General features: G+C 54.4%; 3 protein-coding genes across 4 annotated transcripts; 1 reads left to right on the plus strand and 2 right to left on the minus strand.

The window, feature by feature from the left end:
* Positions 1 to 247: 247 nt before the first annotated feature.
* Positions 248 to 2,531, minus strand: GPR135 (G protein-coupled receptor 135). The gene has a single exon (XM_053945407.1). It carries the CDS (start codon positions 2,529 to 2,531, stop codon positions 1,257 to 1,259), a length of 1,275 nt encoding a protein of 424 aa, XP_053801382.1. The 3' UTR covers positions 248 to 1,256.
* Positions 2,532 to 4,004: 1,473 nt separating this feature from the next.
* L3HYPDH (trans-L-3-hydroxyproline dehydratase) lies at positions 4,005 to 7,299 on the minus strand. The gene is made up of 5 exons (XM_053945408.1): positions 6,643 to 7,299; positions 6,206 to 6,375; positions 5,796 to 5,918; positions 4,794 to 4,931; positions 4,005 to 4,503 (listed from the first exon to the last, which is right to left on the minus strand). Exons 1-5 carry the CDS (start codon positions 7,184 to 7,186, stop codon positions 4,378 to 4,380), a joined length of 1,101 nt encoding a protein of 366 aa, XP_053801383.1. The 5' UTR covers positions 7,187 to 7,299; the 3' UTR covers positions 4,005 to 4,377.
* Positions 7,300 to 7,409: 110 nt separating this feature from the next.
* Positions 7,410 to 13,096, plus strand: JKAMP (JNK1/MAPK8 associated membrane protein). 2 transcript variants are annotated; one of them, XM_053945409.1, is made up of 7 exons: positions 7,410 to 7,509; positions 7,658 to 7,749; positions 8,372 to 8,526; positions 9,572 to 9,778; positions 11,274 to 11,455; positions 12,133 to 12,209; positions 12,521 to 13,096. In XM_053945409.1, exons 1-7 carry the CDS (start codon positions 7,497 to 7,499, stop codon positions 12,737 to 12,739), a joined length of 945 nt encoding a protein of 314 aa, XP_053801384.1. In that variant the 5' UTR covers positions 7,410 to 7,496; the 3' UTR covers positions 12,740 to 13,096. The 2 variants fall into 2 exon arrangements, with proteins under 2 accessions (XP_053801384.1, XP_053801385.1); XM_053945410.1 differs by lacking the exons at positions 7,410 to 7,509; positions 7,658 to 7,749 and adding an exon at positions 8,180 to 8,222.
* The last annotated feature ends 224 nt before the right edge of the window (positions 13,097 to 13,320 follow it).

Below are 13,320 nucleotides of genomic sequence, written 5' to 3' on the forward strand. Positions count from 1 at the left end.
AATAACAATATTGTGTTCACTTGCATCACAAACAGCTGAAAAATCCAGTAAAACCAAAACACTGTATTTTTAAAGCCTGTACAAGGAAAAATACTGTCTCACACTAAACTCTGGCAAAGACAAATGAAGGCCAAATCTTAATTTCAGATTCAAAATACTAATTTAAGGCTTTGGGCCCTTGAACAAAAAAATTACACTGATAAATTCGTTCAAATTTATGCTGTGCAATCGCATTTCCACAGTGTTATTTTCCTTTTTTTTTTTTCAACAGCAAACAGCTGGTTTTTAAATATTGTATTCAACAATACAACAATATCTGTCCTGTGCATTTTCACATGCTGCAGAGCACACAGAGAACACGTGGTATTGCTTTGCCTCTCCTTTCAGACACTTCTCTCACACAGCTCCTCTAATTATGGTAAAACCCTTGGAGATGAGAGACACTTTGGATGAGCTCAAAAAGAAAACATACATCTTGTGCACACCACAGTTTACGCCCACACCCTTTTCAGTCTGTCTGAGGAACTCATGTTTCTCATATTCATAGTATTTTAAGTTGACTGTACTCTCAAAAAAAGAGAAAAGGCTGCTGAAATTCTGACACCTGAGGTATTACCTTCCTTTCCTTCCCTCCCAGTATCATACATCTTCCCTTTCACAATTACTTTTCTTGTTATGATTCAGTGTTTAAATTAAAAAAAAAAAAAGATCACTTTTTCAGCCGGTCCTACAGTCTGTGACTTTATGACTGTTGGCACTTCCACATATAACAGATAAAAGCAACATTTTCCTGCCATGATGCGGTTTTTCACAGTGTGGTGTTTTCAGAGTGGCTTCCAGCTGTCAGTGCTCAGCTTTCAGTTGCTTTTTTTGGCACTTAACAAGCAGCTCACAGAGTCATTCAGACAGTTTGGGCTGCTTTGGTGTGTCAGCCTCGGAGCTTGGCAGTGGCACTTTCTGCAGGTCTGGAGCAAACACTGTCCTGTTCTCGCAGCTGAGCTCTTGCGGTGGCTGGGCTCGGTGGCTGTCACTGACGCATCCATCGGGCCTGCTGAAAAGGAAGGGGGATTTCCCTCCCCTGTGGAGCTCTTGCTGCCCGCACATGGGGTCACCAAACCAGGGCTCACACAGTGGAGAAGAAACACAGTCCCATCACAGTTCCCTGGTAATCCGGCTGCAAAGGGCTCCAAGCACCAGGACCTTCTCCAGGGAGGCAGCCCCGGGCCCAGATGCCTCCATCCCGGCCCCCCATCCCTTCAGAGGCTGGTGTCGATGGCGCCTGCTTTGGCCTTCAGGGTGGCCTCAGAGACAGTGTCCGGCTGCCCGTCGCGACAGAAGAGCACAGCGGGAGTCTTGCAGGCCCACATGGCCACCTCTCCCCCGCTGGCCGGGCTGGAGGAGGACAGGGCGCTGCCCGGGGGGCCGCTGTGCCGATTGATGTAGCGTTCCCGGACCCGCTCAGCCCGGCTCCGGGGCTCCGGCCGGCGGCCCGGCACCGACAGGTAGGCGACCATGTTGTTCCTAGTCCTGTAGCCGCCCTCCCGGCTGCGCCGCAGCAGCACCGAGATGTTGGGGTTACGGGCGGCGTAGATGAGGGGGTTGATGGCGCCGTTGGCCCAGGCCATCCCGCTGGCCACGGCGTCCATGGTGGGCGAGAAGGGCAGGCGGCCGGCGGCGGCGGCCAGCCCCAGGATGCAGTAGGGCCCCCAGCAGCAGATGATGGAGACGATCATGATGAGGACGGTGGTGGCCGTGCGCATCTCCCCGTAGGCGCGCAGCAGGTGCCCGTAGGTGGTGAGCGGCCGCACGCGGCTCTCGGCCAGCCGCACCGCCCGGCAGATGTTGAAGTGGCAGAAGCACATGACGGCGAAGGGCAGGAGGTAGCAGAGCACGATGAGGGCGGCGCCGTAGGGCGGCCCGAGCCGCGAGGAGCCCCAGGGCAGCACGTAGACGCAGCGGTAGGCGCCGGGCCGGGCTTCGCGCCGCCCCTCGCCCGCCAGCCCGTACCAGGGCCCGGCCAGCGCCAGGGCGGCCAGCCACACCGCGGCCAGCAGCTGCGCGGCGCGGCGCCGGCCCATCTTGTGCCGCGGCTGGCGGACGATGGCACAGTAGCGGTCGAAGGAGAGCAGGGCCATGGTGAGCGTGGCGGCGATGCCCAGCCCGGCGTGGAGGGCGGCGCTGGCCAGGCACAGGCGCTGCCCGAAGAGCCAAGCGCCGGGCGGGCGGCTGAGCAGGCTGAGGAAGGCCAGCGGCAGGCAGAGCAGGGCGCCCAGCAGCTCCGACAGCGACAGCGACAGCACGAAGGCGTTGGTGACCGTGCGGAGCTGCCGGTGCCGGGCGATCACCAGCACCACCGCCCCGTTGCCCAGCGCCGAGAGGGCGAAGATGAGCAGCAGCGCGGCCGCTTGCGAGGCCAGCGCCGCCGCCGACCACCCCGCTGCCCCCGCCGCCGCCGCCCCGCCGCTCTCGTTGCCGCCGCCGCGGGAGAGGTTGCCCGGCACGGCCGCCGCCGGCTCCATGCGCAGCCTCATGGCCCGGCCCCGCCGCGGCTGCAGAGGCCCCGCCGCTCCCGGCCCCCCCGGCCGCTGACGTCGCTCGGCCGCCGTTGCCCGGGGAACCGGCCCGGCCCGGCCCAGCTGGACCCGGGGGCGGCGGAGCGGAGCCCCTAGAGGCGAGCAGTGGGGCCGGGAGATCGCACCCCACAGCGGCATCATCCCATGGGTGCCCACAGATGTGCTCCCCTGGCAGCCCCGCAGCCCGTCACGGAGGAGCAGCTACCCCCAAACACTCAGCTGGAGGCTGGGACCACCACCCCGGCTCACCAGGCTGGGGCTTGAGGGACCATCAGTTGTAAGATTGAGGGATCAGACCCCCACATGAGCAGCAGGACCCTTCCCACCACTCTCATCCATAGCTGCCTGCCCCTATCTGAAAATTTTCTTAAGGATGGCAATGAAGGATGCATCCCAATTAATGCCTGAAGAACCTCCAAACATCCTGTGCTGGGCTTTGTGACTTGCTGTCCCAGCTCCTTCCAAAGAGCCAGGCTAGGGGGCTGATCAGAAGGGAGATGCCCAGAAGATGAAAACACATGGAAGAGTGTGCTCCTGCAAGCACGGAGGATGTGTGTGTCACTTCTTGTTCTCCTGGACCAGAGGCTGTATGGGACTTAAAAGGGAGTTACAGGAAAGCTGGTAGCAGAAGCCCCAGACAGCATCCCAAAAAACTTCTATTGGCAGCACAGCAGTTGCATAAATCAGGGGATTTTTGTTTCCCCGTGCTACAAAGTTATTTTCAAGCTGACAGAAGAAATTCCTCCCAGGCTTTTCTGTGCCAACCTTATCCAAGTTCACCAGTATGCACCCTTCTGCTGCACGAGCTTCCATGAGATGATCATTCTCATTTTCATGTCTCATTTTAACAAGTGCCAGTTCCTCCCTTGAGTGTCTTCATTTAAGAAGCACCATTTTATCCTGAGACACAGTGGAAGTGACAGGCCACCAGAGGGCTGAAGGTCTGCTCCTGCCACTGCAAATGCTTGGTTCTTCCCTGGAGGGAGTCTGGCAAATCAAGCACTGACTGCACTCTGCTGCACAAGCTGCCCCTGGACTGGGACAAAATCAGTAAATAATTAGCAGTCAAAGGTCATAATGGCTCAGTCTTTCAAACACAGCTGCTCCTGTTGAAAGTTAACCACAGGGTATTTGCAGCCAGTGGTCCAAGATAAGCAAGAGAGGAAGGCTTAGGGAAGCAGCACAGCATGGACACTCAGCAGGAACACAGGAAATTCTGATCAAATACCTGCATCCAGCCCCAGGATGCAGGAGAGCCCTGGTGGGGTGAAATGAGCAAGGAAGGGGTTGTCTGGACAGGCTGAGCAGGGAAGCTGGGGCATGAGACAAAGCAGCAGAGCTGGCTGAGCAGGAGACAACAAGAGCTCGCAATTCAAACCCAGGGTCATGACATACTCAGCAGAATCCTGCAAATGAGATCTGGGAGTGAAAACAAGGAAAATGGCAGAGTTTTCAGCTGGCATTTAATAGAAATCTAACTTTGAAATTCATAATTTGCAGACATAGAGAAGGCACATAAATCCAAAGGCAGCTCTCCAAAATCAGCTCAGTTTTCTGTGAATTATGGGGAAGAAAAAGAAGAGAAATACTACAGCTTTTCAGAGCAGCTTGTATATGCTAATCACAGTGCACCCAATATGCTAATCACAACAGGGCAACAAGCCTGTTATCCTGAAATGTGACAAATGCTGTCACACCACCCAAGGCTGTTCCTGTTGCAATGTGTGGAGAAGCAAAAGAGACATTAATGGGCAGGAGAAGCGCAGCACCATCAATGAGGCTTTGCCACCACCCGTGGCTCGGGTCACTTGAGGAAGAAGCCGTGTTTCAGTGGGTCCTCCTCTTCGACTGTGAAGGTGGCTGTGCCAGTGTAAAAGGCTTCTCCTGAGACTTCCACAATGACAGCGTTGTAGTTCCCAAACTTGGCCTCCTGCAGAGGGATCAGGATGAGGATAGAGGCAACAGAAGGTTCTCCACTCTCCCAACCCCACAGAATTCCAGTGCTACCCGACATTTATGCAGACACCCCTGCCCTGGTACATCCCAAAGCAGCCACGCAACACAAGGTCCTAAAATCCTTTTAGTGCCAGGTTTGTGGGAGGGCAAGACCCGCAGACACCTCCCTCCTTCCCTAGGCACAGAAAGGCTTTTCTGCTTCCCCACTGAGCACATTTCCAGCAGCCCTTGAGACAGGGGGAAAGTCCAGCACGGGCCACTTGCCTTCACTGCCTTCCCAGTGAACAAGGAGCCCGTGGTGCTGCTCCGGAAGGTTCTGGTCTGCTCCAGCTGGATGAGTCCCTTATGGTACTGCAAGGCAATGCGAGCTGTCACCCCCGAACCTGTCGGACTTCGGTCAACCTACAGCAGAAGAGATGAACCAGCTTTAGATTTTGGGGTTTAATACAAAGTGAGATTCCTCCCCTCAGTTCTGCCACCTTTACACTGCACTCAGGGGAAACTCCCCCAGCCCAGTGTTTTGTAGAGAATCCAGATACATCAGAACTGAGAACGAAGAAGGAAGCAGGTTTGGGGTACTTCTGGACTGTGGTTGGCTTTGGCACACTTAGGGATGGATGATCTAATAAACACTGAGGCTATTTAGGAGCACTTGAAATCTTCCCAGCACCATCTCAAAAGGACTGAGAGGGGCTGCCCCATTCTCACACCTCAAGGCAAGATTGGTTCTCCTTACCCTGAGGGGGCTCCTGGCCAACCTGGTTTTTAAAATCTCCAAGACCACAGTGTTAGCCAGCTTCTGAGGTGACCTGTCCCAGTGCTCCACACTCCTCACTGCTGGGAAGTCCAACCAAAACTTCCCCCGCCATTTATGTGATACCTTCTGCACTGCAGACAAGAACAGAATTTTAACACCCCATTTTTCTCTCCTGTTGTTCATCCCCAGCCAATGTTCCCTGGATTAGGACTTTAGTGACACGCACTATGCTGGGATCCTGTCTCAGCTCCTGAACAATTCCAATCAACAGGTTTTGGGTATGAACCTTTTTAAAACGCCACCATCTAAGGTGTGCAGAAGTATTTCTGCTATTAGGAGCAAAACCAGAATGTGTGCATCGACACTCAGCTCTCCAGAGACATGACAGCAGCACAAGGAATCACCGCCCAAACTAAGAACCAGAACAGTCTCTCTTCTTTGCAGTGGATCTAAGGGACAGAGGGACAATTGTGGTGCCTCTTGTGCCTGAGAAGAGCCTGTTTCTGTACCTGTTCATCTGCAAACACACAGATGTTGGTGGTGGGCTCCTCACTAAAGGCATCTTTCCCATCCGTCAGTATGGTGCCATAGAGGAAAGCCAGGTCTTCACTCTCAGGGTGATGAAGCTTGAACTGGGAACAGCACAGAGAGGGTCACAAATGCACACAACAGCAGCAATTTGTGCAGTGCAGCTTCTGTGAGAGACCAGAGGAAGGGGACAAGGCCACATGGCTGCGTTTCCACCTCTGCTTCACAGGCAACAAAGACAGAAGCAGGGAGGCTTCTTCTCCTGTCCTCATAAGGACTCTGAAATTTAACATGGGGCCAGGAGGATGGGACTCTCCCACCACCCTGAGCATCTGTCTAGTGCAGCCACCCCAAAGGGAACATGCTGGGATCCCACAGTGCTCCTCCATACCTGTTTCTTCACCGCTTCTGTCACTGCACTCGCTGCACTGACAAGGTCTCTGGTCTTTGAAGAGCACACATCGAGGCCCAGCTGCTCGGCACTGAGGAAGGCGTAGAAGGTGCCACCGTAGCCGATGTCAACCACCACCTTCCCATGGCCAGGGACATCAACAGCCAAGTCTGAGCAGAGAAAGGGAGGAAGGTGAGGAGGCAAAACTGTGCTGAGCCATGGGATTGCATACAGAGTGAAGGAACGCAGGCACATGCAAGGGCAGTGGACAGGGATGATAACTTAAGTACTCCTATGGCACCTTACAGCATCCCTGATGACCTCTGAAGAACAGTGGGACTAGGGAGATAATTGCCAGATGCCCCTCAGCCAGACCACCAGCCCCCAACGCCAGCGCGGCCACCACCAACCCCCGCGCAACACCCAGCGGTGCCCACCGGTGGCGGCAGCGAAGGCGGGCACGCTGTGGAAGCGCACGGGGTTGCCGCTGCGGCGGCCGTCCCAGGGCACGAAGGCGGTGACGGGCCCGCAGGGGCAGCGCAGGCGGACGGCGGTCTCGGGGCGGGTGGGCGCTGGCACCAGCCCGTAGTCGAGGGCGAAGCGGCCGAGGGCCATCACGGCGTGGCCGCACATGGCGCTGTAGCCGGCGCAGTGCAGGAACAGCGCCGCCAGGTGCGCGCCCTCCGCGGCCGCCCCGCCGCGCACCACCACGGCCCCGTACATGCCGGCGTGGCCGCGCGGCTCGTGCATCAGCGCCCGCCGCACGTGGTCGTGCCCGGCCGCCACCTCCCGCCGCAGCGACAGCAGCGACAGCCCCGCCGCCGCCGCCTGCTCCGCCGCCTCCAGCCGCGGGATGATGCGCAGCGGCTCGCCGCCCGTGTGCATCTCCACCGTCTGCAGCACCGCGCCCGAGGGCGAGTGCGGCGGCAGCGCCCGTCCCGCTCCGCCGCCGTCACCGTGGCCGCCGCCCTGCGCCGCCATCGCGGCCGGGGCGGCACGGCGGGGCCGCGCCCGCGCCACAGGCCACACCCCGAGAGACCACGCCCACAACGAGAGACCACGCCCATAACTGAGAGGCCACGCCCCGCTCCCGCATCCCCAGCCTGAGGCCGCGCCCACGTCACGCCCCATGACCACGCCCATATGCGTAACCACGCCCCAATGGGGTCACACCCCCATAGACCACGCCCCCTGCGCTCCCGCGCCCGCATTCCCGGGCGGAGCCGGCCCGCGGCGGAAGCGGAAGTGCCGCGGCGGAAGTACCGGGGCCCGCGGTTGCTGGGTTACCGCGATGTTCCGCGCCGGTAGGACGGGCCGGGATGGGGCACCGGGACGGGGCTGGGAATGCGGGTGGTGGCGTGGATGGGGTTGAGGGTGTTGTCAGCGGCTGGAGCGGGCCGGGACTGGCGTTCGGTGCTTCTCCCGGTAACGCGGCCCGCGCTCTGCCCGCAGCTGTGGACATCCAGCCCGCCTGCCTCGGGCTGTACTGCGGCAGGACCGTGCTGTCGGTGAACGGCTCCGTGGAGACCTACGGGGACTGCGGGGTGAGTGCGAGGCCCGGGCCCGGGCGGGATGGCTCGGGCGGGGCCCGCCGGGAGCCGCAGCCCCTGCGGGTCGGTAACGGGGGCTGCCGGGGCGAGAACGGCTCCCTGACCGGAACAGGAGCGGCACCGTGAGTCGCTTCCCGAGGGAGGTGCTGGAGGCGCGGTGCTGTACCCGAGCTGAGTGGAGGGGCTGGAGAAGCTGGGACGGGACGGTGTGGAGGGCTGTGCTGAAATCAATCACCGTGCACGCCGGCTTTACTGGAGCGCTAAGCGAGAGCGAGATCCAGGAGGGGTGGGATGGATGAAAGGGAAGCAAGAAACGGGGGGACAGCGGTTGTGAGCAGCCTGGTGAGGGAGCTGAGATGAAAGGGAGTGGTGTGACAGCACGAGAGGAAAATGGGGGCTTGCATGAAGGCTTTTAATCATGCTTCCCCCTTGTTTATATTAAAAAAGAAGAGCCACGGAGAGCAAGTGTAAGTTGAGGAATTACTGGGGTTATTGTTTCATGTCTTTAAAAATCTGATCTCTGTCTTGCCCCGTAGTGCTTCAAGCTGTTTTTCCATTAACTGCAGTGATTTGCTGTTGGTGGTGGGGTTCTAAATACAACCTCTGCCCTCTGCAGGTGTGTCCTAGAGGCCAAAGAACCGATGAGAACAAAATCTGCCGGGAGTGTTTGGGATCTCCAGACCGCTATGACTGGCTGTACCTCGGCTTCATGGCCATGCTGCCCCTGGTTTTACACTGGTTCTTTATTGAGTGGTATTCTGGAAAGAAGAGGTTCGTGTGCCCTTTCTCTAGATGGGTTGTTTAAAATTGGAAATCTTTTATCCATGAGTGATCAATCTGAGATGCTGAACTGAAGTGTCCAGCAGTTCTTGGAAACCTAGATTGGTTTGGGTTGGGTGGGAAACTTAAAGATCATCCAGTTCCAATTCTCTCTCATGGGCAGGGACACCTTCCAGTAGACCAGGTTGCTCAGAGCCCCATCCACCCTTGTTGTTGATTGAGCTGATACGGTTGCACAGAAGTTTAGAGCAGCTGTAAGAGGATTTATTTACAAATGTAAGTGTCCTGCAAGGCACCTTGTCCAGTCACTGCCCTCAGGGCATGGTCTGTTCCTCTTTAATGTGGCAGTGCACAGTCCATCTGGCAGTTTGGGCTGGATTTGGTTTCCCAGCAGACAGAAGCAGCAGGTTCTATCATCCCTTCTCCCCAGGGTCAGTATCAGCAGGGCTGCACAAGTGCAATGAGAGGATGGGTTTGAGTTTTCTCTTTAGAAATATGTATTCTGGGTTTGGGTCTTGATAGCAGAGCTGCTGTGGCCTTTACATCAGAGAAGTTCTGTAAAAAAGAGGTCTAAATGCACAGCTGCATGTGGCCATTAGGTGTTAGACTGGAGTTTTTTAAGGAGTGATGGCTCTGGAGTGTCCTGAACTGTCCCTGTCCATGGCAGAGGGTTGGAACTGGATAGTCTTTAAGTCCCTTCTAACCCAAATCATTCTGTGGTTCTATGAGCACTGAACAGAGAGGGGACTGGGAATGTTTAACATATGAATATTTACCATCTCCAACAAAGACCTGCAGCTGTGGAAATTCTGCTTATATCACAACGTCACCTCTTCTGAGACGTGCGGTGCGTTACCCTCACCGCTCTTTTCCTTTACTCACTGAATCACCTGAGATTACCAAAGAGTTTCCACACTGAGCAGGTTTTAACTCTGCAGCAGGCTCTGCCCCGCAGTGCAGGGATTCCAGCGGGCGTTGGGATTTGCAGGAGCTGGCAGCGTGGCAGTGACAGTGTGACGGTGCTGTTGTCCCGCAGCTCCAGCGCGCTGCTGCAGCACCTGACGGCGCTGCTGGAGTGCAGCGTGGCGGCCGTGGTGACGCTGCTGCTCGGCGACCCCGTGGGCTCCCTGCACATCCGCTCCTGCCGCGTGAAGAAGCTCTCGGACTGGTACACGATGCTCTACAACCCCAGCCCCGACTACATCACCACCGTGCACTGCACCCACGAGGCCGTGTACCCCCTGTGAGTGTGCAGCACCTGTGAGTGTGTACCCTCCCTGTGAGCGTGTACCTCCTGTGAGTGTGTACCCTCCTTGTGAGCATGTACCCCCTGTGAGTGTGCAGCACCTGTGAGTGTGTACCCTCCCTGTGAGCGTGTACCTCCTGTGAGCGTGTACCTCCTTTGAGCGTGTACCCCCTGTGAGCATGTACCCCCTGTGAGTGTGTACCCCTGTGAGTGTGTACCCCCTGTGTGTGTGTGTACCCCCTGTGAGTGTGTACCCCTGTGAGTGTGTACCTCCTGTGTGTGTGTACCCTCCCTGTGAGCGTGTACCCCCTGTGAGCGTGTATCCCCTGTGAGTGTGTATCCCCTGTGTGTGTGTACCCCCTGTGAGTGTTTACCTCCTGTGTGAGTGTGTACCCCCTGTGTGTGTACCCCTGTGAGCATGTACCTCCTGTGTGTACCCTCTGTGAGTGTGCAGCACCTGTGAGTGTGTACCCTCCCTGTGAGCGTGTACCTCCTATGTGTACCCTCCCTGTGAGTGTGTACCCTCCCTGTGAGTGTGTACCCCCTGTGAGCGTGTACCTCCTATGGGTACCCCCTGTGTGTGTGTGTACCCCCCTGTGTGTACCCCCTGTGTGTACCCCTGTGAGCATGTACCTCCTGTGTGTACCCCCCTGTGTGTGTGTACCCCCTGTGTGTGTGTACCCCTGTGAGGGTGTACCCCCCTGTGTGTGTGTGTACCTCCAGTGTGTACCCCCTGTGAGTGTGTGTACCCCCTGTGTGTGTGTACCCCCTGTGTGTGTGTACCCCCTGTGTGTGTGTACCCCTGTGAGCATGTACCTCCTGTGTGTACCCCCCATGAGCGTGTACCCCTTGTGAGTGTGTACCCCCCTGCCTCTCCTCCAAGCTGCCAAAAGTGTTCAGGTAGAGCTGGGATCAATGGCAGTCAATCCCCCGAATCTTTTGTGCGTTGAGCTGTTTTACGTGGATTTAGCAACACTTCATGGCTTTCTGAGTAATCAAAGAAAGTGGCGTAGCTCAGGCTACCACACAATCAATTTAGTTGGAAAAGACCTCTGGGATGATTGAGTCCAACCTATGGCCCAACACCACCATGGCACTGAGTGCCAATTCCAGTCTTTCCTTAAACATCTCTAGGGATGGTGACTCCATCACCTCCCTGGACAGCTCATTCCAGTGTCTGGTCACCCTTTCTGTGAAGAAATTCCTCCTGATGTCCAACCTGAACCTCCCCATGTGCAGCTTGAGACTATGTCCTCTCAGCCTATCACTATGTAGCTCAAAACTTCTTTTTTTCTTTTTGTTTTCCTTTCCTTGGAAAGGAAACTACTGTTTCCCCTATGGAAAAGTGAGCCCATCATTCTGTGTTTAAACCTTATGCCTATAAAGTCTTTAGAGTTCATGACTAACCCCAAATTCCTTGGTTGTGATGCAAATCTCTATGAGAAAACTGCACATTTTGAGGAATTTTTTTTTTTTTTTTTTTATTCTCCAGGTACACCATTGTGTTTATCTATTATGCCTTCTGTCTCGTGTTGATGATGCTGCTTCGGCCTCTCCTGGTTAAGAAGATTGCCTGTGGTTTGGGAAGGTCTGACCGATTTAAAAGCATTTATGCAGCACTCTACTTCTTCCCCATCCTCACCGTGCTGCAGGCCGTGGGAGGAGGCCTCCTCTGTGAGTTCTCTCCTAAAACCACTCCTGAACACACCTATAAATGCACACTAAGAAAGGACTTAAGGGACAGAAGGACGGGACACTTTTTGCTTTGGGAATAAGGATATTGTTTAGGGTTATTTTGAGGAGTTTCACCTGAAAAGGTTGCTCATTAGGAGTTCTATCCTCACCAGGCTCCTGACCAACACTGTTTCACCTCAGCTAGTGCTGCTAGACACTGTCCCTTTCCCAAAAAAGGAGCAGAGGGGGTGGGAGAGGAAAGTACTTCAGAGCGAGCTAGTTCCACTTTTTGCTAAGGCAGAGTTTGTCTGATTTTGGAGATGGGTTTCAGTGTAAATTTGGGGAGACTGGCTATTTTTGGTTTAGCTTCCAGCATTCTTGTCACATTTGGAGAGGTGCCACAAAATCCCCACTCAGCCTGACTACTTTTCTCATTATGTGCCTTTTTCAGTTTGTGGTGTAAGTGTTGAGTAACTCCACTGAGAAATAGCAGAAAACCCCAGAGGGAACAGCTGTGCAGGTTGTGCTTGGCTGACCCTCACTGCTGTGCATGTGTGGTGCCTTGCTAAGAGGCAGCTAGATCAGCTCAGTTTGCTTCACACCTGTGGAAAAATTCTCTGCTGAAGGATAAGCTGTGCCATTTTTTGCCTGCTAACGTGTTGCATGTTTGCCTTTAGATTATGCCTTCCCATACATCATCCTGGTGCTCTCTTTGGTTACACTGGCTGTGTACTTGTCTGCTTCTGAAGTGGAGGTGGGTAAACATGTTTCCCATGTTAAAGGAGTAAAAAAGACTTGAGTGAACAGAGACCACTTTGTGTCTTGCCTTTTCTCAGTGGTGTATTTTACATTTAAGCCTTTACCTGTATCCCTTCCCCTCGTGGCTGGAGGGATCTCATGTGAGAATTCCCTCTGATGGTGCACTGAGAAGCTGGGTGTGTGCTGGAAGGGCTCAAACCCAGGAGGCTTCACATGGTTTTTGTGCTCTTACCTGTCACACCTCTTAAATTTCAGGTGCTGGGTAACAGGCTGAATGCTAACAGGATATTGTGTTTATTTTGCAAGTTTTTCAAGGATCTGCTTGTGAGGAAGAAAAGGCTCGTTGTCCTCTTCAGCCACTGGTTACTCCATGCCTATGGAATCATCTCCATTTCCAAACTGGATAAGCTTGAGCAGGACCTGCCTTTGCTTGCCTTGGTACCTGCCCCTGCTCTCTTCTACCTGATGACAGCAAAGTACACAGAGCCCTCACGGATCCTCTCTGAAGGTGGGAATGGACATTAAAAGGAGCCTGTGCCAGCAACTCTGTCCCAGTGATCTGGGTGAAGCAATTTTAGTGCTTGTCATGCTTTGGAAACTTCTATTTTCAAAAAGAAGTTTATGTGCCAGACTTCTGGTGAAACACCTCTGGGTGAGACTGTATCATATTAAAAAGCTGCACTTTGTGTTCTTCCTATCTGGCATAGATGAAAAGCAATGTCTTTTTATCTATTTATCACTGTGAATCTGTGTAAAAAGCTTGTGACACATCCTCGTACAATGGTTTGCTTGTGTATTGTTCCCTTCCTAACACGATATTTGAATAAAACAATAGAGCCTGGTTTTCAATAGACTTTAATAAAAAAAAATATAGAGCTTGAATATACCAGAGAACTTCATTTTTTCATCACATACTCTAGCTTCTATCCCCACCAGTGGAAACAGACTGTGTTCTTCCTTCCATCAAAAGAAAACATGTTTCTCATGTTGTTTGAGTCTGCTGGAGAAGAAATGCACTGTAAAAGAAGAAATGCACTGTAAAATTCTCTATAAGGTAGAGTTTATGCTTTATATGTGTTTATGCACATATATGTGCTTCATATATG

The sequence above is a fragment of the Vidua chalybeata genome, chromosome 6, assembly GCF_026979565.1.
Source record: "Vidua chalybeata isolate OUT-0048 chromosome 6, bVidCha1 merged haplotype, whole genome shotgun sequence".
NCBI classification, from domain to species: Eukaryota; Metazoa; Chordata; class Aves; order Passeriformes; family Viduidae; genus Vidua; species Vidua chalybeata.